The following is a 24,111-nucleotide window of genomic DNA, read 5'->3' as shown; positions in this document are numbered from 1 at the left end:
TTTCCTTCTCGGAGAATATTGATAACAATATGCTGAATTTTATAAATTACCATTTAAATTCGTGTATATTGTAGAGAAACCACATATAAGATTGTATTGTATTTAATGTGCAATACAATTTTTGATGAAAATGAATATGCGTTATGGCAAATTCGAATCCAACTTCAGATAAAAGGGATAATAACTTAAATTATTGAAATTTAACAAATATAACTTCCGTATTATTAGTATTCTTAATTTATCAACATGAAATCCTATCAGCAACTTTGTTTTTATCGCCCAAAAATTTTTATAAAGTATGACAATGAATCAAAGTTATAAGAAGGAATTTGTACTAAAAGTTGATAACAGAAATGCAGGAAAATCATATCTGATGACTAGGCGACAGAAAAAAGGTGATAAAATACGATATTATCTGTATACCGAAGATGAAGAACAATTAATCTTAGCCGGAATTCATGAAAACAAAACAGAAAACTATTTAGTAGCTACTAGTGCAATAGAATATAAAAAAGATTCGGAATTTTACGTCGGTTTAGTTGAATGCGTTTCACATCAAACAAGTTATCTTATTCATTCACCAGATTCAAAACAAATTAAAGTACTTATGCTAGGAGAAGGTCGTTCTCCTCATGTTTTTTTAAATCCTGATCACATTACAGATGAAGAATTACATTTGAGACCTCAAGTTAATCTTAATTGTAGCAGCGACTTAATACAAATATCTATGCTAAAGAAAGATAAAGTAGTTTTCGATTTAAAACAAATATACAAAGATGAATTTAAATTATACTGTACAGAGCCGCTCACGCTTTACGAGAGCTTCGGAATCGCAATATGTATATGTCTAATACAGAGCTAACAATATAAAACAAAAGTAATTAAATAATTGAGGATTGCTTTTGACCAAGAGGCAAAGAACCAACGCGAGTCGTTTTCCTAGGTAGAGATCCCACTCTATTTTCAAAATTATTCTCTTGCTTCGATGGTTCTTCTTTCTGTTGGGGCAATATTATCTTGAAAGGAAGCTTATCAATATTATCAGGAATAGGGACTAGTTCAACATCGAATAATTCTATAAACTGTTCATGTATGCCACTAGGTTTACCGTTACCGTAATAGCGTCTAAATTCGTCAAATATAGCTGATAGAGCCCATCGCTGTACTTTTCTAAGGCACCCAATGACAGAGCCTGTTCTATGAATACCAAGATTGCAGCAGACAAGGACTGGATATGAATCTGGATTTAAAATAATTTTTAATGCGTCAAGCGCAAGTTGTTCTGAGAACCTCTGACCAGCAGCCATAGTATCAGAACTAGCTAAGGCGCAAAAGTTGACATTCTGTTCTTTAATAAATTCAAGAAAAATCGAAGATGGTTGATCTTGTGATAGAAAAACAACTGTTTTGAGTCTGAGAGTTTGCAAAAATGAAAAGTTGGATTGAGTTGGTAATGCTGATCTGTATAAATCGTTTTCCACGAATCCAAAGTTTGGTGGTGGAATAAGCGACATTATTTTAAAAAGTGACAAAAATAATCGTCGGCATATCAACAAAACTCATCAATCTGACCTATTTCAAGTATCGATATGTGTGTTTACATGCATATCTATAGCTATATGACCTTACAGTTGAGACCATCATTGTTTTATTCTTATTTTTTTCAAAATTTTCTAAATTGAAGTAAAGAACTGTAATTATTTGCTTGTATGTACAAAGATTTATGCTTTTTGGTTGATGCCAAACAATTTTGGTATAAAAATTCTTAAATTTAGAATAAAATTAGATATTTTTTTCTTTATTTCATGATGTTATAGATTGCTGCTAATCAAATATCTCAATAAATGTCTGATGTATGCTTATTCTCATATTCATTTTAGAATATTTTTCTTTTATTAATGAATTGAGATTTTTATTTAGATTTCATGATTGAAATTGTTTGATATCCATCAACATCAGTTGAATGAGGTTATGAATTTTTGTGTAAGTTGTTGATGGGAATTAGTTTGATAATAATTTTCAAAGGGGAAAAAAATTTTTTTATCAATGCTTCTCTAATGATGGCATCACAAAATCCAAGGCTTAAAGTAACTAAAATAGAAAAGTGCAGTCAACCTAAAGCACCAGGAGCGCTCAGATTACTTTGTTTCAGTGATACACACGAAAAACATTTGAAAATCCCACCACATCAAATAGTTCCATGCGATATTTGCATTTGTGCAGGTGATTTCACAAAGTTTGGTGATCCAGCTGAAGTAAAAAAGTTTAAAGATTGGTTCATCAAAATTCCTGCACGATACAGAGTACTGATTGCAGGTAATCATGAAACAACATTTGATGTAGAACGATATGGTCGTATGGTAACTCAAATGAGAAAAATCAAAAGTGACTTACCTCGAGAAACTGCAAAATCTATTGTCCAAACCGACGGAATCATCTATTTAGAGAATGAATCTGTTGAAATAGAAGGCCTCAAGATATACGGATCCCCTCAAACCCATTACTGGGAATTTTGGGCTTTTTATTATCCAGATAAAGATGGTCCAAAGGTTTGGGCGAAGATACCACACGATACAGATATCCTTGTATGTCATACATGTCCACGCAGCACAATAGATCTCATGAGAGGACAACATGTCGGTTGTAAATCACTTGCTAATGCAATTAAAGAAGTACAACCATCATTAGTTATCTACGGACACCTCCATGAAGGATATGGAGTTGCTAAAATAGGAAAATCTGTTATTGCAAACGTATCATTGACAAATCTTGCAAGAAAACTCGCAAATAGACCAATGATATTCGATGTATCATTTAAGACACCAGAAATACCACGCCCTCTACCAAAACAACCCGAAGAAACCGAAATTCCAAAAGATGAATAAAAATTTTAGAAAATTTAATGAATAAAACGTCCAAATCTAGCAAGTAAAAGTATAAATTTAATAAGAAAATATGTTTTATTTAAAACAAAACAACAAAATTTCGGATTTTGTCTAAATTTGCGACGAAATCTATGCCTAGATGCTTTCTATGCAATAAACATATTGAAAACATCATACTTTCCGTTAAATTTTAAGATAAAATGTCCGTCTAAATTAAAATCTGGCCAAATTATGTATTAATTGTTTGCCTTGCTTGAAAAGAGATAACTAGGGCATAGTTAGTATATCTGCACGCATTAGATCATAATAAATGAATTTCATGATTCTTCATCGAATTGTTCATAAATTAATTCGATTTTCTGTATCATATCATCAGATGTTGTGTCTAAATTGCACAAATCTTCAAGGTCATCGATTTTATCCTCAATAAAACTCATCCATTCTTCATCTCTTTGATTTGTAATTCCACAACCTCTTAAAGTAAGTAATATCCTTACGAATGTGGAAGAAATCGGGGAATTACCATTTAATAGTAAACATTCAACAAAATTTGAAATGATTTCTTGATTGAAGAAAAATTCATAATTTTCAGGAGAAATAGAATCAAAAATAGCAGAAACAATCAAAATTATATCTGTCTTTCCTGAAGAATGAACGTTTTCATAAATATTCATTAAGTTTGGAATATATTTCATTCCAAGTTCAGGAAACATCATCATTAGCTGTTGTGTGAACAAAGCAAACTGACTAAATAATGTTGAATCAGTAATTGTTTGTATATGATCTAATAAATTCGAAATATCTGGAATACATGAGTCTAAAAGCTGTTTTTCTGATGCGACTCGCTGCAAGAAGACTGCTGCTGCAGATTCTACTTCTAAACTGTCGGAATAAATCAAATCATATGTCATTTTGATTATTCCATATTTATTTCCAATTCCGAAATCGAATAATTGAGAATCAATAAGCTTGGTACATATAATGCACATATATCTTTGAGAAACAACGTTTATGTCTATCAATTCTGCATTGTCTGCGAAGGTTTTGATTATCTGATAAGATTGATCGGAAGAAATGCTCTTTGTAGCATAGGAGTATATACAACATATTATATTTTCAAATGATTCATCTCTGATCTCTAAATTCGCTTCTGTAATGAATTGTGAATAATCGCAAATAAAATCTAAAGAAAATGTATGGTTTGCAACTTCAAATGCGTTTTTATCATTAAGTAATATCCGAACTATTCCCAATACATTCGGAATCGCTGTAATAAACTTTTTTGTCTGCAAATATCCAAAAAGTATTTCTATAAACTCAGAAGATAGTATTTCGATAATATCAATGTTTGAATACGAAAGCATTACGTTAATTATTCTTGTAAAATTATATATTTCGATTTCATTGATTTCGATGTTATCGCTAAGGAGATTCTCTAAGAATCCGACTATCAATCCAAAATCTTGAATTATATCATGTAATATTGTTTGATCTTTAAAATTTTCTTCATCAATTAGAGAAAGATTGTTGATCGCATCAATGATTAGATTTAGATCTTGTTCTGATATACCTTTAAGTATGTTGTGAATATATAAACTGATATTTTCTGTATTATTGATGTTGGTCGAATCTAAAACTTTGTTTTTTTCAGCATCATTGCTTTGTATGTCTTTATAATCATCATCCATACAAATAATTTCTGCTTACTGTTCTCTCAATCAAAGTCTTTTGTCAGTATTTAAATACTGATTTTTAAAAAATGAAGGACAATGTTAGATTTTAAAAATGTATATATCTTAAAAGAGAATTCAAAAAAGATTTTTATATAACTTTATGGGATAATTTCTGTAGAATTGTTATATGGTGGATAGTGGAATTCGTCGAGCTTGATTTCGCCAGATTTGATCTTCTCCTGAGCGAGTGGAAGGATCTTTGTCTTAATCTGGTTAAGTAAGTGCTTGATTGTAACGCAAACTTCGAGTAAACCTTCTTCATTCCACCATTGAGTCTGATTGCAGTAAAGGCAACGTCCGCCGCATTCAGAAAGGACCTCGCATGTATCGCAAGGAGCTCCGACCTTCTCGATGTGAGCAACTTGGAATGGAGTATCAATCTTTGTAATATCACCGAGAGACTTGTATTCTGTAGCAATTGGGCATGCTGTGATATCTCCAGATGTGGAAACATTGAAGGATTCCCAGCCAGAAGAGCATCTAACTGTTTCATATTTTTCTCCAGTGAGATATGACCAGAGAATGCCCTGGATAGGTACAATACCGAGCTGGCGGTTCTCCTTGAGTGCCTCGACGTATGCATCGACAAGCTTTGTAACGCCTGGGTTGTATCTCTCATCGCGCCAATTGAAGAAGTTCATGCCTTCCTCGTATGTCTCGTACTCGTGGAATGGTGGTGTATCCCACTCGACGTTGAGCTGCCAGTGGACATGATCGAAAAGTGGTTTGTCGCCGTGTTGAAGATTAAGAAGGAACATAACATCATCATAGATGACGGATCCTGGGCCGACTGTCATTCTTGCGATGATATCACCCTTGAAGCCGCAATCACGGGCATCACGAGCGTTAGCGATTGATCTTTCCCATGTATTCTTACCTCTGTTAGCATTTGTACGATGAGCATCACCATCAACGGATACTAAGATTGTATCCATCTTGAGGAGATTCTCTGTTGGGAGTTTGTGTAAGAGTGTTGCATTGGTCTGAAGAACGAATTTGGCGTCTGGAAGTAATTTCATGATTTCAATGATTCTGTCAATACGAAGAAGAGGTTCGCCACCATAGAAACATAAAGCAAGATCCTTATCCTGTTTAAGTTTCTCAAGTGCTTTGATATCATAAACAATATTCTTTGGAATAGCGATAATATCTTCGATATCCTCGTTTTCATCACTACCACAATACTTGCATGTGAGATTACATTCTTGGGTGAGAGTTACGAACCACAGCATTTTTTCAAAAGGGTGGAACGCCAAATTCAATCGAAAATAATCGTCCAGATTTTCATGTCTTCCCTCTCAAATTTTACGATTTTAGGGAAAATGTTTCAATGGAATTTGGGAAATTCGAAATCCTTTTAGATGCAACCAGTTGAAAGAAATGAGACTATGAGATATGTATTTCTTGCGGAAATCATATTAATGCAGTGATTAAACGTGATTTTCTTTGGAAAATTTCATATTGTTAACGGAGAATGAACAATACGCTACAGTCTAAATATAACGATGCAACTAAATCTGAATTTGATATAGATAAGCCTATAAATAGCAGAGGGCATTTTGTCATCGAGGTATTTCCGACATTCTAGAATGAAGCAACCACCCAATATTACATTTTATTGGGTTTGTTAGGAATTGAAACAAGATAATTTGATTTGTTATGTTTTTATGGTATATCTTAGATTTTTTAAAATTTTTATGGGATTTATGACAATTTTTATACATACCATGAAATACTTGGGTATAGGAGTTATAATGCAAAGGTTGCTATCTTCATATGACATATTTTGAGAAGAAATTTTCATTTTGCAAAATTTATTTTGAATATAAACGTGGTATTGCAAAATTTTAATGAAAAGCATGTTTGCCATATGATATTCTCGAATTGTAATTGGAATTGACAACGAAAAAATTATTTCTCAAAAATTTAATTGTGACGATCGATTAGAACCAATCGTTAGTATCATATATGAATATATTTCATGATAACACATCATTTGACTGTGAAAAACTGAATTCGGCCAATGAGAACACAATTACAATTGCAAAGTTGGCAATCATATTTTGGAGCTTGTTATTTGAGCTATATGCTAGAAATATGATAATATATCATAGGGTTTAAGCAAATACCTTGATATTGAGGATAAAGGAATTTTGAGACTCAAAATAACCATCCTAAGATTGACTGTTTAATTTCATTGTACATATGTATCTGTGCATTTTTTGCAATTAGTTTTTGTAAACCCTAGCAAAATATAATCAAAAATGACGCAACTCAGTGGATTTTCTGAGTTAATGCATGGTTCTTCTCAATTTTAACAGTGATTGAATTCTGAGTGACGAATATTATTCAAAGAAATATGATGGGAATGCATCCTTTGGTATCTACGGTGATGTAGAGGGTTCTTGAATAATTGACCCATCCTTTTTATCGTGTTTATGAGAGCATTGAAAAATATTTATAAAATATTTTGATGGCATTTAATGCGAAAAAAATAATCAGGATCTTAAATAGAGTTTCAACAAACCTTCGTTAACTTATTTTAAAAGTTGAGTTCTTCACAAATTTTTGGAATACAGTTCAATGTTTTCAAAATTGCAAAATATCAAATATGATTATACACAGTAGGATCTTTAAAAACTATAAAAAATTGAAAAATAAGGCATTGAAATTGAAGGATGAATTGGTCGAAAATTCATAATTGGCAATTTGAATAGTATCTCAAAATTTGTTAAAAAATATTTCAATACGATCTTAACAAGGATCTGCAAAGTCTTATTTCGCACGTGGATTTTGTTTTATTTTCATATCTAAACGCATCTATGGAATCAGCTAGCGCATTCCCTCGATTTTCGAAAATATCATATTCACATTCATAAATAGTCACAATTCTCTTATATTAATAATAAGCTCAATACCCTTAAAAAGTTGGCATCTATCCTCTTTTTACCAAGCCTTCGGTTACAAATTTGTAAATTGTAGCCTTTAGCCTGGACCATCCCCGAACATGCTAATAGCATAGTTTTTATGCCTTAACACAAATCGGAAATGTTAAAAAGAAAGATAGTTGTTTATAAAAACAAAAAGGTAATTAGAATGGTACGAAGAGGGATTCTATCGCATCACATTCTGTGGAGAAGTAATAATCGAGTTCATCTTTGATTGTGTCGTCGATAGGCTTTGCTGGAAGTTCTTTTGGAGTTGTAAATTTTTCGATAATGTCTGGGATCTTATGCTTACACAACCAAACCCAGCGATTCTTAATGGCAGTACCTGTTCTACCATTAAACATAGGTTTCATTTGTGCCCATTTGTTCCCAAGTTGCGAATGAAGTTGAATTAATGTTGTGTCTTCCTCGGCAGTCCAAGGTTTGCAGTTGATATCTGGAGATAAGTTAGTGAACCATCTCTCACGGCATTGCTTACTTGTCCTACCGTGGATCTTGTTCGCTACAAAACTCCAGCGATTTGTCCCATTCTCCGCCACGAGTCTTATTAGCAATGCATCCTCCTCCTTGGACCATCTCATCTTGGGGCTGTGATAGTTATCTCTTGGAATCGAGTACATCTTCTCTGGACGGTGAATAGAAAAATAATACAGAAATTGAGATCTCTCTCAATCTTAACAATATTCAAATAGCTTTTGAAATGATTTGAAAAGCATTGAATTTTTCTGAACCTTGATATCATGAGTTGAATATTTACCAGGTCTTACATGAAAACATGATTTGAATTAACATGATTAATAGTATAGAGTAAGGATGTCAATTTGGAAGAAAAGTGAGAAAATTCATAAAATGCTAAAAATGAATTTCCAAACGTATTTTTTTTATCTGATTTTTTTGATTTTGAAAAAAATTTGGAGAGAAGATCTCTTCGTTTTTGAATTTTATCACGATGGTTTTAAAGTATATTAGACACATGTATTGATATTACTATTTTTGTATATTTTGAGAGAAAATCCCCAAAAAGTAAGAAAATCTAAGACGGTTTGAGAAAATATATAAACTATTGAAAATTTGAATTAAACTTCTAATTTGGAAAAAAGAAATTTGGAAAGAAGAAAATTCAAAAATCAAGATTTAGACTCAGCATCAAATGGAGAACAAAATGTTTTTTCATATGAAGGAAAAAAATTTTCTTGAGAAGAAATAGAGTTTTTAAAATTTTATTGTATGTAATCAAATAAACAAATATTAAAATTATTTTTTGATAACAAGAAAATTCCCAACAGAAAATATTTGAGACAAAGAAAAAAAGAAAATTGAAAAATATTACTCTTCTTTATATTTCATGAGATTTTAAATTTATTCTCATAAAATTGACAATTTTATACGTTTAGATGAAAATAAGTGATTTTGCTTGAAATAAAAGTTATTGTTTGCTTACAGCTATCAAATATATTCTTGCTACTTTGATTAAAATTTGTTAATCAAATTAATAAATTTTTTTCTAAATATCTTAAATATCTGGATCACTCACTGATACAATGAATTGAACGATAAAAATAATACAAACTCAAATAAGTTTCCTGTTTTTCAACTAAAAAAAATTATGCAAATTAAATTAAATTAAATTGTTTATTCAAATATAAAACAAAGATGAAGTAATTACAGTTATCATAAACTTTATGAATAACTCTGTATTTGGTTCAGATTTTCGTAAAAATATTTTTATTAATATCGATAAGAATACGTTTACCTACTATCACAACATATCGATAAACAAGAGTAGAGTGATTTTTATCATCGAAACTTTTTAAAAGCTGTAAGCTGGAAGTAAAAATCTTGTTTTTTCTGAGTTAGTTGTAGAACTATTGATGCATGAGTTATCATTGTGATGTAGAAGGATGTCAATGTACTGACTGAAGGATATGAAGTGAATTGAATTTCATTGAATTTCAATTTGATCAAAATTTGTTGAAATGATATGAATGTGTCAACATCTGTATCACTCTCTTTCACTCCTTCCCTATTCTTTCGAGAACGAAGCTAGCTCAGCTTTCGCTGAGCGAATTGATACTTTTGATGTCCTAAACGTACATATTCTCAAATTTATCGAAAAAATTATACCACCCAAACTAGTATATTCTTATTTTAAATATGATATTATCCTTAGAAATCACACTAGAATATATTTAAATCAACTTTTAAAAAAGTTCGAATCCTGCGCGTCTCACTTTTTAAATTTTCGAAAAGGAAAATTATATTCTCCTAAAATGAAAACAATTTTCCGAATTGACATCCTTATATAGAGTTGAAAAAACCCTGAAATCTATGAATTTTGGAATATCTCCATTCATGACAAGTGAGTCTCTACTCTAGAAATTTAAGAATAATTTATTTGGATTATTGATGAGAAGTATACGATTACTGGGGGTTCCCCGTCCCTCGAAAGCCAGTTTTTTATTTTTTTGAAAATTATTAAATTTTTGTTGTTTTTTTCCAAAATTTTAAAGTGAATTATCCCTATTCTGAATGGGGAATTCAAATGTGAATTTTATTTTAAAATTGACCGTAAATTTTCACTAAAATTCAAAGGGCGAATTTTTTTATATGTTTTGTTGTGTTTTTCATATAAGTACATATTGCTGATATCAGTAATATATGAGTTAAGGAACGGCATAGCGATAATATTTTGTCAGGAATCAATTGATCCTCCTAGAAGAATTTAACCATATGAAATGGTATTTGCAAGCATTGCTAATGCCGATTTCACATGTTCTCATATCAGAAGTCGATTGTTTTAATCTCCGATCTTTTGTCACTTTTCAAATAAATGCAAATTGATCCAAAATCACCTGATACATATCTTGCCAAATTTGAGCAAATTCATGAAGAGCATAACAAAATTCAAAGTGATCTTGAAAAATCTGATGAAAATTCAGGTGTAGATACGCTTGCTTTCTTTGAATCAATCAATCAGGCACAACTTGATCTCACCAGATCGCAAAAAAATATTCATATTGGAGTCAGAAAGGTTGAAGAAAAGTGGTCCAATACCGATACTATCCCAGAAAGACATAAGACATATATTTCCGCTATAGAATTTTTCAAGCACACCGAATCAACAATCGGAAAGGTTTCTAATCAAATGGATAAAATTATTGATCAGATCCTTACTCCCCCAGAATAATTTTTGCAACAATCATTTTTTTCGGTTCAGATTTCTTAATTCACCTTAATTGTACAAGGAAATCGTGTGAAAGATTAGAATTATCATTCTTACCTGGAACTGAGCGAATAATATTTTTGAACGTTCATACAGTTTCAGTTCTCAACTGTACAGCAATGAGAATCTCGAATAGCTTCAATATCTCAACCTAAACATATTGATCATCCTTCATAAATGAAGTTTACAATTGCTTACCGAATAAGAAAGTATACTCTTACCTGTTGTTAATAAACCATCATACTATCTATCATTTCTTAATTTATTTAGTTGATGTTTTACCCGAAATCTATGATATAAAATGAGAATATGAGGTTGATAAGGGTTATGCAACCAGATTTTACGCTTGATTTAGCTTTGTTGGTATGCACATGTTATTGTAATCGTCTCTAATTCTACTTTTCCATTAGAATATGTTTGTTTAAAAATAAATCCGTTTACCGATGATTTTTGTGTGTTTTTGAAAGATGTTGCGGAAATATTAATGAATATCCACTGATATGGGAAATGCAGTTTTTTGTTTGTTTTTTGGTGAGTTTATTCGACATGACATATGAATACTTGACTGACTCTGAGAATGAAATTTCTTGTCAAATTTTTTTCACAGCGGGATGTCAACTCCTCAAGCACAAGTGTCTGAGAAGACGCTCCCTGTGATCATTCTTGAGAAGGTTATTAGGCTTGCGAGGTATTTTTATCAACAGCTTGATATAACCCTTCCAATGGCAAGAGCAACAGGAATGGTTTACTTTAACAACTTCTATCAGAACAGAAAAAGTGATGAACCACAGTATGCTAAATATGCTGTCGCAGCACTATATTTAGCCACCAAAATGTGCGAATGTCCTCGATCATTAACAAATTTCGTTAAAATTGTTTACGAAACTATAACTGATCCGAGCCAAGCACATATATTTTCTGGTCTTGATGGTATATCACCTCCTAAAGATGAAGAAGATTATGTCGGAGACCTGTATAAAAGTTTAATTAACGCAGAAATGGATATCATCACACATTTTCACTTTAACTTCGAAGTCAAGCTTCCTTATACATACTGCGAACACTACATATCCAAAATTCTCTCCTGGCATTTAGAGCCAGATTCAGAATTTTATCAGCCACTCAAATCAGAACTGACATCATATTCATGGATATTCCTGAACGATTTACTATTCACCCCTGAATTTTATATCAATGATCCTGAGCTTGTTGCCTTAGTTTCTGTGAAACTTTCTTTTGATCGAATCCAGCTTCCATTAATATCCCCAGTGTCGCAAACATGGCATAACGCATTGGCTCCTGAATACTCCGCCGACCAATTTTCGAAGTTATTCGACGTTGTTAATACATTTTTCGTTGAAAAGACTTTGGCTGCTAATAATCAAGTAGTAGTTCGTCGTAAAATTCCAATTCCTGACGAAGTAATGACAAATTGGATTCGTTATCCATTTGATGAAAAATCTTTAGTTCCATTGTGTCCTCCTCCACCAATAAATCAGCTAAAAGAGTTCATTGGAGATACTCCTTACTTTACGAACCTCGACGCCAGCCATTTACCGAAATACGAACCTAGAGCTAACTTTGAATACGAAAGTTTTATTGCGGAAGTTAATCAGATCAAGGAAAAGTACAAAGATGAATATGCCAATGACGAATGGTTCGCTCCGAAGAAGAAAAACAAAAAGAAAAAGAAGAAAAATAAAAATAAGCAGAAAGCGGATGACATGATGCTTGATCCAAGAGAAAGAAGTCCTCCAAGAGATTACAGAGAACCTTATTATGACGATAGACCTCCTTATCCAAGAGATCGAAGACCTCCACCTTATTACGATGACAGACCGCCTTATCCAAGAGATATGCCTTACAGAGACCCTAGGGATAGAGATTACCCACCGGAACCTAGACGTCCTCCTTATTATTACGATAGATATTACGATGATCCTTATTATAGAGGCAGACCTCCACCGCCGCCACCACCTCCTCCTCCACCACCTGCTTATAGGGAGAGGATGCCTCCAATGTACAGAGATTATCCTCCTCGAGATCCTTACTACAATGTGCCTCCGCCACCTCCTCGTTACCCAGATAACAGAGATAGATGGGGTGATCCTATGTATAGGCCTTATTAATTCAAATTTTCAAAAGATTTCGGATGAAAATTTTTCAAATGAATGAAAATTATGTAACAATATGTTTGTATTATAAATAATAAAGTATTTTATGAGTATTTAAATATCAAAGTTCTTGTTTTATTCAATTTTTATATATTATTAATTTAAATTTTCAGCTATTGATAATGTTTCATATGAAAAATAATTTCTGATGAATAATATTTAGAATTGCGCGTTTTTATTTTTCCAAAAAAATTACAAAATTCTCTTTTTCATGAATAATTCTTCAATTTTTCAAATTATTTTTAAATTTTTGAAAAATTTTTGGAATTCTTTTACGGTATATTAATCAATATTTTATTAATTTGAGCACGAAAACATCTTCAAATAGAGTTTTTAATGTTTTTATGCAAACTCATGTCACTTTTTATTCATGGAGGAGTCATTCATCATTTCTCCAGGGAAAGATCACGAAATTGCCAGAGATTGCCTTGTTCGCGTAGAAGGCTTTAGTGTTATTTCTGACGTATCAGACAATATCGGCAAGAGATTAAATATTTTTGCAGAGATAAATACTAAAACAAGAGACAAAAGAGAAGTTCATAACAAAATAGTTATTGCATCATTGATTCTCGGTAAAGATTGGGAGCATGAGGCAAATTTAATGTTTTCACCATCTGACAACGCAACATTAACTTGTGAAGGCCCTAATGTTGACGTTCAGTGCATTTATACACAACACGAAGCATGAATTTATGCAGTTTATATAACGTTTATTTTTTCTCAATCTACAAACAAAACCATTGACTGATATATCAAAACAATATCTTTACTAATGAATTGTTATTATTTGTTACATAAATATATTTAATATTTGTTAGATTTTTTACTTTTCTATATAAATTCTAATAAATTACGTTAATTTCGCTGTTATTTAATTCATACTCTTTTCCATTTACGATTTGTAAGGAATTCTTTTCAAAGGGGAATGATTTTACTCTGTTATTCGTGTACTTTATTAACTTAACGAGAAAGTTCTGCAATGGTTAGTTTCTCATCCTAAGTTCCTATAAGTGTGGATATTTTGATTCACATTTATCCTATAAAGTAATTGATAAATATATGAACAGTAAATTGTATTCATTTTAAGAGAAATGAGATGATAAATTTACATACCAAGCCTTCAAAATAGATTATGAACCAATATAATGATCAATTTTACATCGAGATGAAAATTTTTATAAGATCATTCTTCCAGTTCAAGAGAATATGTCTCTTGAACTTTCAACAGTATGTACTTATATCGTATTCCATACCTAAGCGGATCATGGCAAATCCGTCCGTTCTATCGAAGTCAGGTTCAAAACTCATTATGAATTAGCTTGATATGCATCACAAATTAACAATTTCATGGAGTTACAATTCATTTCATTGCACCGTTTGAGCAAAGATTACCAAACGCATATTTCATAGAATTTTACTGAGAGTAAAAATGCTATTTTTGGTTTCTTATTGACGCATCATCTCTTGATTTTATTTTTATGTCAAATTTGAATCCGAATATGGATCACAAAAAATATGAAATCCAATTGAAAAAAATTCTGAGGGGGCACAAACTTGCCCAGTGAGGTGAAGTGAAAAGTGACATGTTTACATGTCAGAAATGTAAAGTGTCAGATTTGAAACAAAAAATGGATTAATTTATTATTATATGATAGAGAGATTTGGTAAGTTACTATCAAATTTGTAAGTAAGGGGGAGAAAAAAAAGTAAGAAAGAAAAAAAATTTTAAAAAATAAAAAGCCACTCGCTTCGCTCGCGGTTGACAAAAAGAACAAATTCGAAAAATAATTGTATGAAATTACGAAACTAAGCCACTCGCTTCGCTCGCGGCTTAAGAAAAGAACAGATTCGAAAAAAGATTGTATGAAATTACGAAACTAAGCCGCGAGCGAAGCGAGCGGCTTAAGTAAACAACATATTTCAGATTATCGATACTAAAAATTTTTTTATTTTATTACATTTTTTTTGCATTTTTTTTAAGGGTGCACACGAGAGGATCATGTAAACTTCAGAATTTAGAACCTTATTTTTAGGCATTATCTTGGCTACCTATTTAGGCTCGAAAAGCAAAAAATATCAAAAAATACAACTTGACTCCATTATGACCCTTTCATGGAGGTAGTTTTTATCCGCTAGTATTTTCCCTTTGAATCTCTTTACAATTCGAAATCAAATTCAAATCTCAGTAGAAGAAAGGAAGAATCGACTTACTACGGTTGTAATACGAATAAATACATATATTTAATTATTTTTATTTACATAATAATTGTTTGAAGCTCATATTCCAACAAATTTTTAAATAAAAACATTAAAATGTTGAAAATGTTCATATATTTTAATAGGGTTTTGGCACTTTATTGAGGAATTACTACATACATAGTCGAACTGAACTTGATATTTTGAAATTTAAATTATTTATCAAAATTAAAATTTAACTTGAAATTTATAATTATTTAGTCATATTTTGCATAATTCTAAGTAGATTTTGTAAAAAATCAAGAAAGAAAAATTTTAACGTGCTTTATTTTTTCTTTTTTATAATAATACATATTATTATATAATTAACATATTCATAATGTTTCACCCTTTCAAAAATATAATCCTCCTCCTCTCAAATAAACGTACATACGGGTGGCCTCTTTTTTCAAAAAATTAAAATTTGAAATTTTGGGCTCAAATATTAGAGATTTTTTCAACCTTCAACGATATATGTTGTCTATATCAGACCTCCTTTCTTTTTGATACTTAACATTGTTCCTAAATCTTAGCCGTTAAGGCTATAGATCCAAGGTGATGTGATTTTTGCATCCCTGGGATGGACGATACACCCAAAGTGTCACCTTTTTTGGGATAACATGAATTTGAAATATCATGAGAGTTCTGCAAACCATATGCACAATATCTATTCAGCCTGACTTCTTGTATATATGAGTTAGACTTCTTAAATATTGTGCTTGGGGCGATATAAGCATTTCCGAGATTACCATCGTGCTCTATAGTATGCTACTTCTCCCTGGTTCTAGCTCAGTTCCAAGGATATTGGCGTTCAAGGATTTGGCAAGGTCCTTCCGAAGTCTCTCATTCGATGAGAGATTTCGGAAGAATCTTGCCTTAAAGTACTCCAACTCTTGTTCTTTTGTTCCTAAATAGTGAGAAAAGTTATTTGACTACTTAAGGTAGAGATTATCCGAGGTCCCTCATTTGATGAGAGGCCTCGGATAATCTCTGCCTTAAAATTGTACACTTGTAGTCCATGAGAGTGTAAGTATACATTGATAGGACAGCTTTCTTCTGAAGTCTTAGATTTGATGAGAACCTCAGAAGAAAACTGTCCTATTTTATAGTAAAAGGAGTTTCAGGAGCTCCAAAGCTCCCTTTCGTAAGGATTAGGAGCTTTGGAGCTCCTGGTTCGTAGATGTGTTTCGCATCTTTCATCAGCAAAGGACATTTACCATCTGGGACTCTGTTGATGGAGACTCAGGAGCTCCAAAGCTCCCTTTAGTAAGGATTAGAAGTTTTGAAGCTCCTGGTTCGTAGACGTGTTTCGCATCTTTCATCAGAAGAGGCCCAAATGGTAAATAGCCTCTGCTGATGAGCTTCAGGAGCTCCAAGGCTCCCTCTCGTAACGATTAGGAGCTTTGTAGCTCCTGAAGGTAAGGTAGGATTGCTCTGATCTCTAATCAGTAGATGCCATGCCTCATTATGAACTCTACTGACAAGAGATCAAGAGCTCCAAGGACTCCCTTTTGAGTTAGTGGCGTTCTCACCATTTAGTAGGATTGCTGATCCTACTAATGAAGTGATCACTTAGTATACGTTTTGAATAAATTGAATTTTTTTTAGAATTTAGTATTTTTTATAGACATCACATGTATATTATAAATACATAAATATATTCTTTAATTCAAAAAATTCAATTCGGTTTTGGGATGGGTATCCCAGCCCCAAGTATTCAATTTTATTCAATTTTTAAAGAATTTTGGGTTGGGATGCCCAGACCAAAACAAGCTTTATATTTTGATGTGTAGATACGTATGTGTGCATCATTGTTGTGTTATATATTATGTTTTTAATGAAAAAAAATCTGATTCAAAAAAAATTATCACTAATTAGTTGATAATATAAAGAAAAAATAGATAAATTGTATGTTTTGAGAGTATTTATCCACATTCACTCATATGAATTTCATTAAATAGCGTCTTTTTACTCCCAAATTTATTTTGAATTATTGAAATCAAAGAAAAAAAATTAGAAAAATTTCTCGAAATTTTTATTTTCAAAAAAAATTTGGATTTTATATTGAAAACTGACACTGGGAGGACGATAGGGCTGGGATTGGAGATACCCCGCTCACTTGGGAAAAATACGGATCTATAGTTAAGGCTGTTCTGAAAATATTTTTTTTTCGAAAAAATTCGAAAAAAATTCTTAAAATTCAAAAATCCTTTAATTCCTGAGGATTTTGGGAAAAAGTTTTTACATGAACATGTGTATATTATATGAAGTATATTGATAAGGTAAAAATCAAATTTTATTGCATATTCATCGAGAAAATAAACTAACGAATCCCTCAAAATTGAGAGGGTAATCCTCCTCCTCTCAAATAAACGTACATATGGGTGCACCCTTAAGAAGCTAAATTCTGAAGTTTACATGATCCTCTCGTGTGCACCCTTAAAAAAATGCAAAAAAATTGAATACTTTACTGGCTGGGCAAATTTGTCACCGCCCCAAAAATTCTGAATATTCGAAATTTGAATTTGAAACCAAAAGCAGAATGTTTTGGAACCGGATGTAAGATAATAAGGTAGAGGAGATATTCCAGATTAATAATACATGTGAGAGTTTCTAATAGTCCGTCAGAATATCTTATTTACATTCGCTTTTCACCGATAGACAAAAAAATAATCGCTGTGCGCTTATTCAAAAAATGCTTCCTTTCAATTACGGCACCCAGTGGAAAGTTGTACTCATTGGAGCAGCCAGCTCTGGGAAGACATCAATTCTTAGACGTCTTATATTCGGATCTTTTCCTGATGACGTTACTCCTACACTCGGAGCTGCTTTATCTACTTATCAAGTTAAATGCGGTACATCAACAGTTAACATGAACGTATGGGATACTGCAGGTCAAGAAAGCTATCGCTCACTCGCAAAGCTTTATTATCGCGATGCAAAAGCAGCTGTCGTTGTATTTGACGTTTGCTCCATCGAATCTTTCAGAGAAGTAGAGTTTTGGATAGGAGAACTCGATGTTTCTGAAACATTTGGTCATTACGTAGTAATTGTTGGTAACAAAGTTGATAGACAAGAAGATCGCGTAGTTAGCGTTTCAGATGCTCAAGCTCTTGCAGAGAAATCAGGAGCAGCTTACTTAGAAGCCAGCGCAAAAACTGGTGAAGGAATTACACAAATTTTCGAAAAAATAGCAGAACATTTTCTTTCAATATCGAAGAACGAAGGAAAAGCCGATCAGCAACGATTTGCTCCTAAGAAAGATACATCATCATGCTGCTAATTTTAGATATATAATTTGTTTTTTTGTTTTTAAGCGATATAGATAAAAATTAACTACTATTGTATTGATTCTTCTAAAAATAAGTACATTTTTATAATTATTTTGAAAAATGATTAAATTACAAATCTTCCACAGAAAAATTCGATTCTTCTTCAGATAAACCTTTAGGAATCTCTAAGACAATAGGTTCGTTAATCACAGAAGATCCCTCGCTGTTTAATTGAAGAACGAAATCTGATTCTTCTTCATCTACAGGAATATCCAAACGATGCAACTCGGAGCTGTTTCCATTTTCAGCAGGACTATCAGAATCCTCTTCTATTTCGGACCAATGGCCAGGACGAAGGTTTTCTGCTTTTGGAGAAACGTTCATTAGAGTTCCTTTTGGATCTTCAGCAGCTTCTGATGATCCAGAACTTAGGTTAAGCTGAGCCTTGAGTGCTTCCAAATCTGCCTTGGATTCTTCTTCTTCCATGATGCTATCTTGTTGACCTTTGCTTCCGTCATTCTTTGGAGTAACAGAATTGTTTTTAGATGGATGAGACTCGTTCTGTGACTTATTTGATTGTGGTGTTGCCTGCGCGCTCTTTGAAGGAGATGAAAGAGTATTATCCGTTTTTGGAGAAGAAGAATTAGAATTGGCAATGCGCCTGATTCTCTCATTGAATTCATCAGAATCAAGAGCGTCAATGTCTGGATTGTAAGGAGGAAGGTGATCATCTTGAGCAATGATATTATCAGAGCTAAATTCTCCACCAACAGCTTGGGAACTTGCAACACCACCTTTACTGTTGGAATAAGCTGAAAGTGTTGAATTTCCGCTTGCTTCAGGAGAGTAATTTGCTTTAATATTTGGTTTTGTTTCAGGACCATTATATTTTAATGGACTCTTTCGACTACCTGACTCTTTTTCTGCCTTTGGAGATGATGATTTTGATGTTTTTTCTTTTAATTTATTCGCGCGCTTTTCTTGTGAAATACGAAGTTTTTTATCAGTTTCATCGATGCTCTTAATTGATTCCTTTGTACTTGGTGACATTCCGGATTTCTCATTGCTGACGTACGAAATTGTTGAGATATGAGACTCTTCTTCCGATACAGAAGATCCATCAAGAGGTAATCCTTCTTGATAGAGGTGTATTAATAATTTAAGACTAGAAAGAGCTTCCTCAGCACGTGCTAAATGCTCCATTTGATGAAAAATTGTTTTTTATCAAAAAAATCGTTTAATTTTTGGCGCCTATTATTATTTTGCGCTAATTTTGATGTCATTCTCCCAAAATAATTACAGGTCAAAATTTTATTTAATATTTATTCTCCAATTATTATTTCAGCATTACCATCATCGATTCAAACCAACTTTGTTAGCTATCAAACTCATGAACACAATGCCCATATAAAATGCCTATCATTCTCTTAGTTTAAAACATAAATCAATTTTAATCTCATATGGATTTGAGTTAGAGAACAAAAACATATTCAACTAAATGCAAAAGTTAGAAATAGCAGAAATCCTAACTGCATTCGATATAAAATGAGATGAGTGTTGCAATTAATGCAAGGAAGAATGGTAATTACTAATTTTCCATTCCCTTGCCAGATTCCTGGAACATGAACAACATTATAAAATAGAAATCCAGAGTTTTTATCAAAAGAATATTTTTGGGAAACAGCATTATTATAAAATTCATCTCTAGATTCAATCAAACCATCATATACAATAGAATCTTCAGTCAATGCCCAAGAACTGCCACCACCACATCCACCATTGATATAATTACTTGAGAACCCTCCATACCAGCCACCACCGCCACCGAATTTATCGCCTAGATTACAAAATTTTTGCACACCGTTCGGGTTTCGCGATTTTTGTGGCGAGGCAGCTTCTCCTGTTCCAAAAGTGAACCCAAAAGTTGAATTAGCGACGTAATCATCGACATAGATTTTTTCTGTCCACCAACCTTGGGTCACAATACCTCCACCAGAGCCTCCTCTTGAGTCATAACTGTTAATATCATCAGCTCCACCACCACCGCCGCTCACAATCACTCGATTATAGAGAGAGTTATTCAAAAACATGACAGATGTTTGGCCACCGCCGCTCGCTGATCCATAAGGATGTCCACCAGAACTCCCACCTCCACCATATCCGCCAGGGACCATATTATCCTTATTGTAGCAAGTAGACAATGCACATGCGGTATTTTTCAAATATCGTCCGCTGCCGCCAATAGTAGCATAAATTTGTGTTGCATGCCTAAGAAATATGTCACCGCGCACATAACCGCCCGCACCGCCGTATGTAAACGAATCATCACATTTAGTATTTCCGTTATAAAGAGAAACAATGCTTTCTGACAAACATTCGCCACTTTTGTTGTGAAATGTAGACACTTGTCCACTATAACTCCCTCCAGATGCACCATACAATTCAAACCGATAACTCCCTCTCGGGAGTTCGATCGAATACTCAGTGCACTTGGCAGAATCCTCACAAGGATAGTTAAAAACATATTTTTTGTTATCATGTGCAACATTCAGCGGATATATAACATTGATGCCCTGCTTTCGGGCATCATATAAGGAATACTTGATTGACAACTAAGCAGCCTTGCATTATGAAACCTCAGACTCAATATTGACTTATTATTGGATCAAACAAGATGCGCATACTTCATGAAAAATAGAGATTTTAGACTATAAACCTTACTTTATAGAATGATTTTATATTGTCAGATGCATTCATCATGATCTTACTCAAGATTAATCTGAAAAAATATCTATAAAACAAGTCTAATATACATAAATACAACTTCGGACATGCTATATACCAGCAAGAATTTGCTACAATATAGATGAAATCATTGCATAGCATTGATCTTAATCTTATACCCTATAATTCCTGGGTTGTCAATTTTTTGGGGGCCTATGGAGAAATTTACTTTATCAATAGCGCACCATAAATTCGAATCCAGAGCCTATAATTCTAGAAGTAGATGAAGGTACCCTAGAATAACTATGTGGTGTAGTTTTTATTGCTATTTAAGATATCACATAAAATATATTAATCAAATAATAAAAATTTCAATAAAATTAAATAATTGTTATTTTTATATAGAGTAGATATTATTTCTATATTTAGATCGAAAAAATAAATAATTCTGAAGTACTAGTAATATTCATCCATGATGATTTATTTTTCAATATTATACAATAAGAAATATATTTATAAGTTTTTTTGAAAAATGTTTAAAATTGAGAGATCAAAATTTCGATTTGTGAAAAGAAATCATAAATCAAATATGTCCTAATTTTTGTTTTTATTAGGGTATACATGTTTTATACTCGAAGTACGGTATGTTGTTGTTTTTTTATTCAATAATTAAAAACTTGCATACAGGTCGTAAGGTGTTGGAATATCGTACACAGAGGTTACGCACATGTCTAGGGCAACTATTTGTTATGAATGAGTGTATTTTAAAAGATTTGAAATATCATAAGATTGATCCAAAATGGCATTATAATAAAAAAAAAAAAGGTAGTGGGGCCTCCAGGCACTTCGTGCCCTCTAGCCCTGAAGATGTTTAGTATAAATGAAGTTTATATTCGGAGGGCCTCCAGGCACTTCGTGCCCTCTAGCCCTGAAGATGTTTAGTATAACTTTGTCCGGACAAATAAGGGTCTATCGTCACTACAGGAAAAGTTACAGGCGTTCCAAGGAAGTATACTTTGAGAAGCCTTTTCTCCATTTTAAAACAAGATAGGACCGTTATTTTACAAAACTGACAACACTTTGACCGGATAGTTTTTTGTGCTAAACAAAAAGTGTCATATAAACATCTGTCAAAAACCGTTTTTTACTTCACTTAAAATGCCACGTAAGCTACGTAAGAATATACGTAAGAGGAAGAGAGCATTGAAACATCCAATAGTAAAACTGACACCACAACAACAGTTGCAACAACAAATGATGAATGACCCCACTATGTTGCAACAAATGTCAAGCAACCCTATGCTTTTAAACCGAGTTATTGGTGCACAGAGTGGAGGTTTAAGAGCGGCACTTTTAGCGAAAATGGCAGGCTATGGTGGAGCTGCAGACGGAACAGCTTATAACCCTCAAAGTCAAATGAATTTGAGTTCACTCAAAAATCAAATAACAGATGTCAAAAAGTCAAACATAGACATACAGAAACAAATAAGTGAAAACGAAAAGAAACTAGAATATGACAGACACACAAAGAAACTCAATGAGTTAAACGTAGAGAAAAAGAAGAAAGAAGAACAACTGAAAGAACTAAGTACAGAGGAATATGCGAAAAAAGTGTCAGAAAAAGCAGCAGAAGTAGCAAAAATGGAACAAGATGTTATAAATTTGAAAAACCATACTACTCAATATAAAGTACTGAAAGATGAAGAGATAAAACAAAAAGCCCTGAAGACATATATGGATAGCGATGAGTATAAAAAAGAAGTTGAAGCAAATGTAAAGGCAGAAAAACTTTTACAGTTGCAAAACCAAACCGTACAGTATGAAAACTTAGCACAAGAAAGTAAAAATAACGACGCAGCCATGCAAAAGGCAATGAAAAGCGCAGAATATATAAAAGCTAATAATGACTGGTTAGATGCCCAAGCCAACGCCAAAGCAGCCCAACTTATAGGGTCAATAAGGACAAAAATACAAGCGGATGAAGACAGTTCAAATGAAGCTTTAATGAATGCTGACTTTAAGAACGCCTTCGAAGCTCTTCATAGTAAGGTGAAACTAGTGAACGACTTCTCATCTGGAAAGAAACTGAAGTCTGAAGGTTTCGACAACGAGTTAAGAGAAGTAGCACAAAATATGACGAAAATAACAGATGCAGCAACGAGACAGGCAGTTCAAAGTGCCTATGACGCCGTTAGAGCAACTGTTGTGGAAAGTCAAGAAAAAGAGTTGCAACAGACCAAAACAGACCTAGTAAATGCTTTCTTAAAAACGAAAAGTCAGGTAGGACATTATGCTGCAGATGGAACATATGTGCCAGCTGGTGGAACTTATATACCACCAGATGAGGTACAAGAAACTCCACAGGAAGAAGTTCAGATACAACCAGACATGGAAGAAATAGTTCAGCAACAACAGCTAGAAGAGCCTGAAGGAAACGAACAAGTCCCTCCTTTGGAAACTACAGAAATAAATGACGCAAGACTGAAACGTTGGGTAAAAGCTTTCCCATTCACAAAAGATATTATTGGTAACATGGAAAGAAAACCAGAATGGCTACAAAAACATATATTTGGAAACGAGCTTATTCCATATGGACAAGCTCTGTTTGAAGAGCTTGAACCGGAAACTCAGGAAAGAGTCATGCAAACAATACGCGAAGACTCAAATACAAACTATGACAAAATCTTTCTAGGATATAGGTTACCTGAGATGGGCGACCAGAGCCCAAAGGCAAAAAGGACATGGGAAATTTACAACATACTAGGTGAACATGAGGCAAAGATGCAACAACTTGAAGCAGAGGGCAAGTTACCAAAAGCGACACCAAAGAAGAAGAGTAGAACAAAGTGAAAGTAGTGAAGAAGTAATTTCATCTAGTGAAAGTAGTGGCAATGAAGGAAAAAGAAGAGTTAGAAAC

The 24,111-nt window shown here is 32.9% G+C and overlaps 13 protein-coding genes across 13 annotated transcripts, besides 4 other annotated features; 7 read left to right on the top strand and 6 right to left on the bottom strand.

The window, feature by feature from the left end:
• Positions 1 to 298: 298 nt before the first annotated feature.
• Positions 299 to 862, top strand: TVAGG3_0363030 (tubby, C-terminal family; the record flags this gene model as incomplete). Its single annotated transcript, XM_001302935.1, has 1 exon — positions 299 to 862. The coding sequence occupies one exon, from the start codon at positions 299 to 301 to the stop codon at positions 860 to 862; it is 564 nt and encodes a 187-aa protein (XP_001302936.1).
• Positions 863 to 881: 19 nt separating this feature from the next.
• On the bottom strand, positions 882 to 1,514 carry TVAGG3_0363020 (protein tyrosine phosphatase protein; the record flags this gene model as incomplete). Its single annotated transcript, XM_001302936.1, has 1 exon — positions 882 to 1,514. One exon carries the CDS (start codon positions 1,512 to 1,514, stop codon positions 882 to 884), a length of 633 nt encoding a protein of 210 aa, XP_001302937.1.
• A 531-nt stretch (positions 1,515 to 2,045) lies between these two features.
• On the top strand, positions 2,046 to 2,954 carry TVAGG3_0363010 (metal ion binding; the record flags this gene model as incomplete). Its single annotated transcript, XM_051231497.1, has 1 exon — positions 2,058 to 2,885. One exon carries the CDS (start codon positions 2,058 to 2,060, stop codon positions 2,883 to 2,885), a length of 828 nt encoding a protein of 275 aa, XP_051101227.1.
• A 32-nt stretch (positions 2,955 to 2,986) lies between these two features.
• TVAGG3_0363000 (armadillo (ARM) repeat-containing protein family) lies at positions 2,987 to 4,628 on the bottom strand (the record flags this gene model as incomplete). The annotated part of the gene is made up of 1 exon (XM_001302937.1): positions 3,203 to 4,573. One exon carries the CDS (start codon positions 4,571 to 4,573, stop codon positions 3,203 to 3,205), a length of 1,371 nt encoding a protein of 456 aa, XP_001302938.1.
• A 53-nt stretch (positions 4,629 to 4,681) lies between these two features.
• TVAGG3_0362990 (anaerobic sulfatase-maturating enzyme-like protein, ALSB-related family) lies at positions 4,682 to 6,915 on the bottom strand (the record flags this gene model as incomplete). The annotated part of the gene is made up of 1 exon (XM_001302938.1): positions 4,717 to 5,850. One exon carries the CDS (start codon positions 5,848 to 5,850, stop codon positions 4,717 to 4,719), a length of 1,134 nt encoding a protein of 377 aa, XP_001302939.1.
• Positions 6,916 to 7,548: 633 nt separating this feature from the next.
• On the bottom strand, positions 7,549 to 8,307 carry TVAGG3_0362980 (RNA polymerase II transcription regulator recruiting protein; the record flags this gene model as incomplete). The annotated part of the gene is made up of 1 exon (XM_001302939.2): positions 7,710 to 8,186. The coding sequence occupies one exon, from the start codon at positions 8,184 to 8,186 to the stop codon at positions 7,710 to 7,712; it is 477 nt and encodes a 158-aa protein (XP_001302940.1).
• Positions 8,308 to 10,396: 2,089 nt separating this feature from the next.
• TVAGG3_0362970 (uncharacterized protein) lies at positions 10,397 to 11,131 on the top strand (the record flags this gene model as incomplete). Its single annotated transcript, XM_001302940.1, has 1 exon — positions 10,397 to 10,753. One exon carries the CDS (start codon positions 10,397 to 10,399, stop codon positions 10,751 to 10,753), a length of 357 nt encoding a protein of 118 aa, XP_001302941.1.
• A 264-nt stretch (positions 11,132 to 11,395) lies between these two features.
• TVAGG3_0362960 (cyclin domain-containing protein) lies at positions 11,396 to 13,012 on the top strand (the record flags this gene model as incomplete). Its single annotated transcript, XM_001302941.1, has 1 exon — positions 11,401 to 12,918. One exon carries the CDS (start codon positions 11,401 to 11,403, stop codon positions 12,916 to 12,918), a length of 1,518 nt encoding a protein of 505 aa, XP_001302942.1.
• Positions 13,013 to 13,333: 321 nt separating this feature from the next.
• On the top strand, positions 13,334 to 13,651 carry TVAGG3_0362950 (uncharacterized protein; the record flags this gene model as incomplete). Its single annotated transcript, XM_001302942.1, has 1 exon — positions 13,334 to 13,651. One exon carries the CDS (start codon positions 13,334 to 13,336, stop codon positions 13,649 to 13,651), a length of 318 nt encoding a protein of 105 aa, XP_001302943.1.
• Positions 13,652 to 14,700: 1,049 nt separating this feature from the next.
• Positions 14,701 to 14,796: a mobile genetic element.
• Positions 14,797 to 14,944: 148 nt separating this feature from the next.
• Positions 14,945 to 15,597: a mobile genetic element.
• A 144-nt stretch (positions 15,598 to 15,741) lies between these two features.
• Positions 15,742 to 17,339: a mobile genetic element.
• A 251-nt stretch (positions 17,340 to 17,590) lies between these two features.
• Positions 17,591 to 17,695: a mobile genetic element.
• Positions 17,696 to 17,881: 186 nt separating this feature from the next.
• Positions 17,882 to 18,518, top strand: TVAGG3_0362900 (GTPase protein; the record flags this gene model as incomplete). Its single annotated transcript, XM_001302943.1, has 1 exon — positions 17,894 to 18,481. The coding sequence occupies one exon, from the start codon at positions 17,894 to 17,896 to the stop codon at positions 18,479 to 18,481; it is 588 nt and encodes a 195-aa protein (XP_001302944.1).
• Positions 18,519 to 18,599: 81 nt separating this feature from the next.
• On the bottom strand, positions 18,600 to 19,673 carry TVAGG3_0362890 (uncharacterized protein; the record flags this gene model as incomplete). Its single annotated transcript, XM_001302944.1, has 1 exon — positions 18,600 to 19,673. One exon carries the CDS (start codon positions 19,671 to 19,673, stop codon positions 18,600 to 18,602), a length of 1,074 nt encoding a protein of 357 aa, XP_001302945.1.
• Positions 19,674 to 19,960: 287 nt separating this feature from the next.
• On the bottom strand, positions 19,961 to 20,644 carry TVAGG3_0362880 (glycine-rich protein family; the record flags this gene model as incomplete). The annotated part of the gene is made up of 1 exon (XM_001302945.1): positions 19,961 to 20,644. One exon carries the CDS (start codon positions 20,642 to 20,644, stop codon positions 19,961 to 19,963), a length of 684 nt encoding a protein of 227 aa, XP_001302946.1.
• A 1,708-nt stretch (positions 20,645 to 22,352) lies between these two features.
• Positions 22,353 to 24,044, top strand: TVAGG3_0362870 (protein of unknown function, DUF4106 family; the record flags this gene model as incomplete). Its single annotated transcript, XM_051231496.1, has 1 exon — positions 22,353 to 24,044. One exon carries the CDS (start codon positions 22,353 to 22,355, stop codon positions 24,042 to 24,044), a length of 1,692 nt encoding a protein of 563 aa, XP_051101226.1.
• Between the last annotated feature and the right edge of the window lie 67 nt (positions 24,045 to 24,111).

The sequence above is a fragment of the Trichomonas vaginalis genome, chromosome V (genome assembly GCF_026262505.1).
Source record: "Trichomonas vaginalis G3 chromosome V, whole genome shotgun sequence".
Lineage (NCBI taxonomy): Eukaryota > Parabasalia > Trichomonadida > Trichomonadidae > Trichomonas > Trichomonas vaginalis.
Note: the sequence above shows the minus strand (reverse complement) of the source record. Positions and strands in the feature narration are given on the sequence as shown.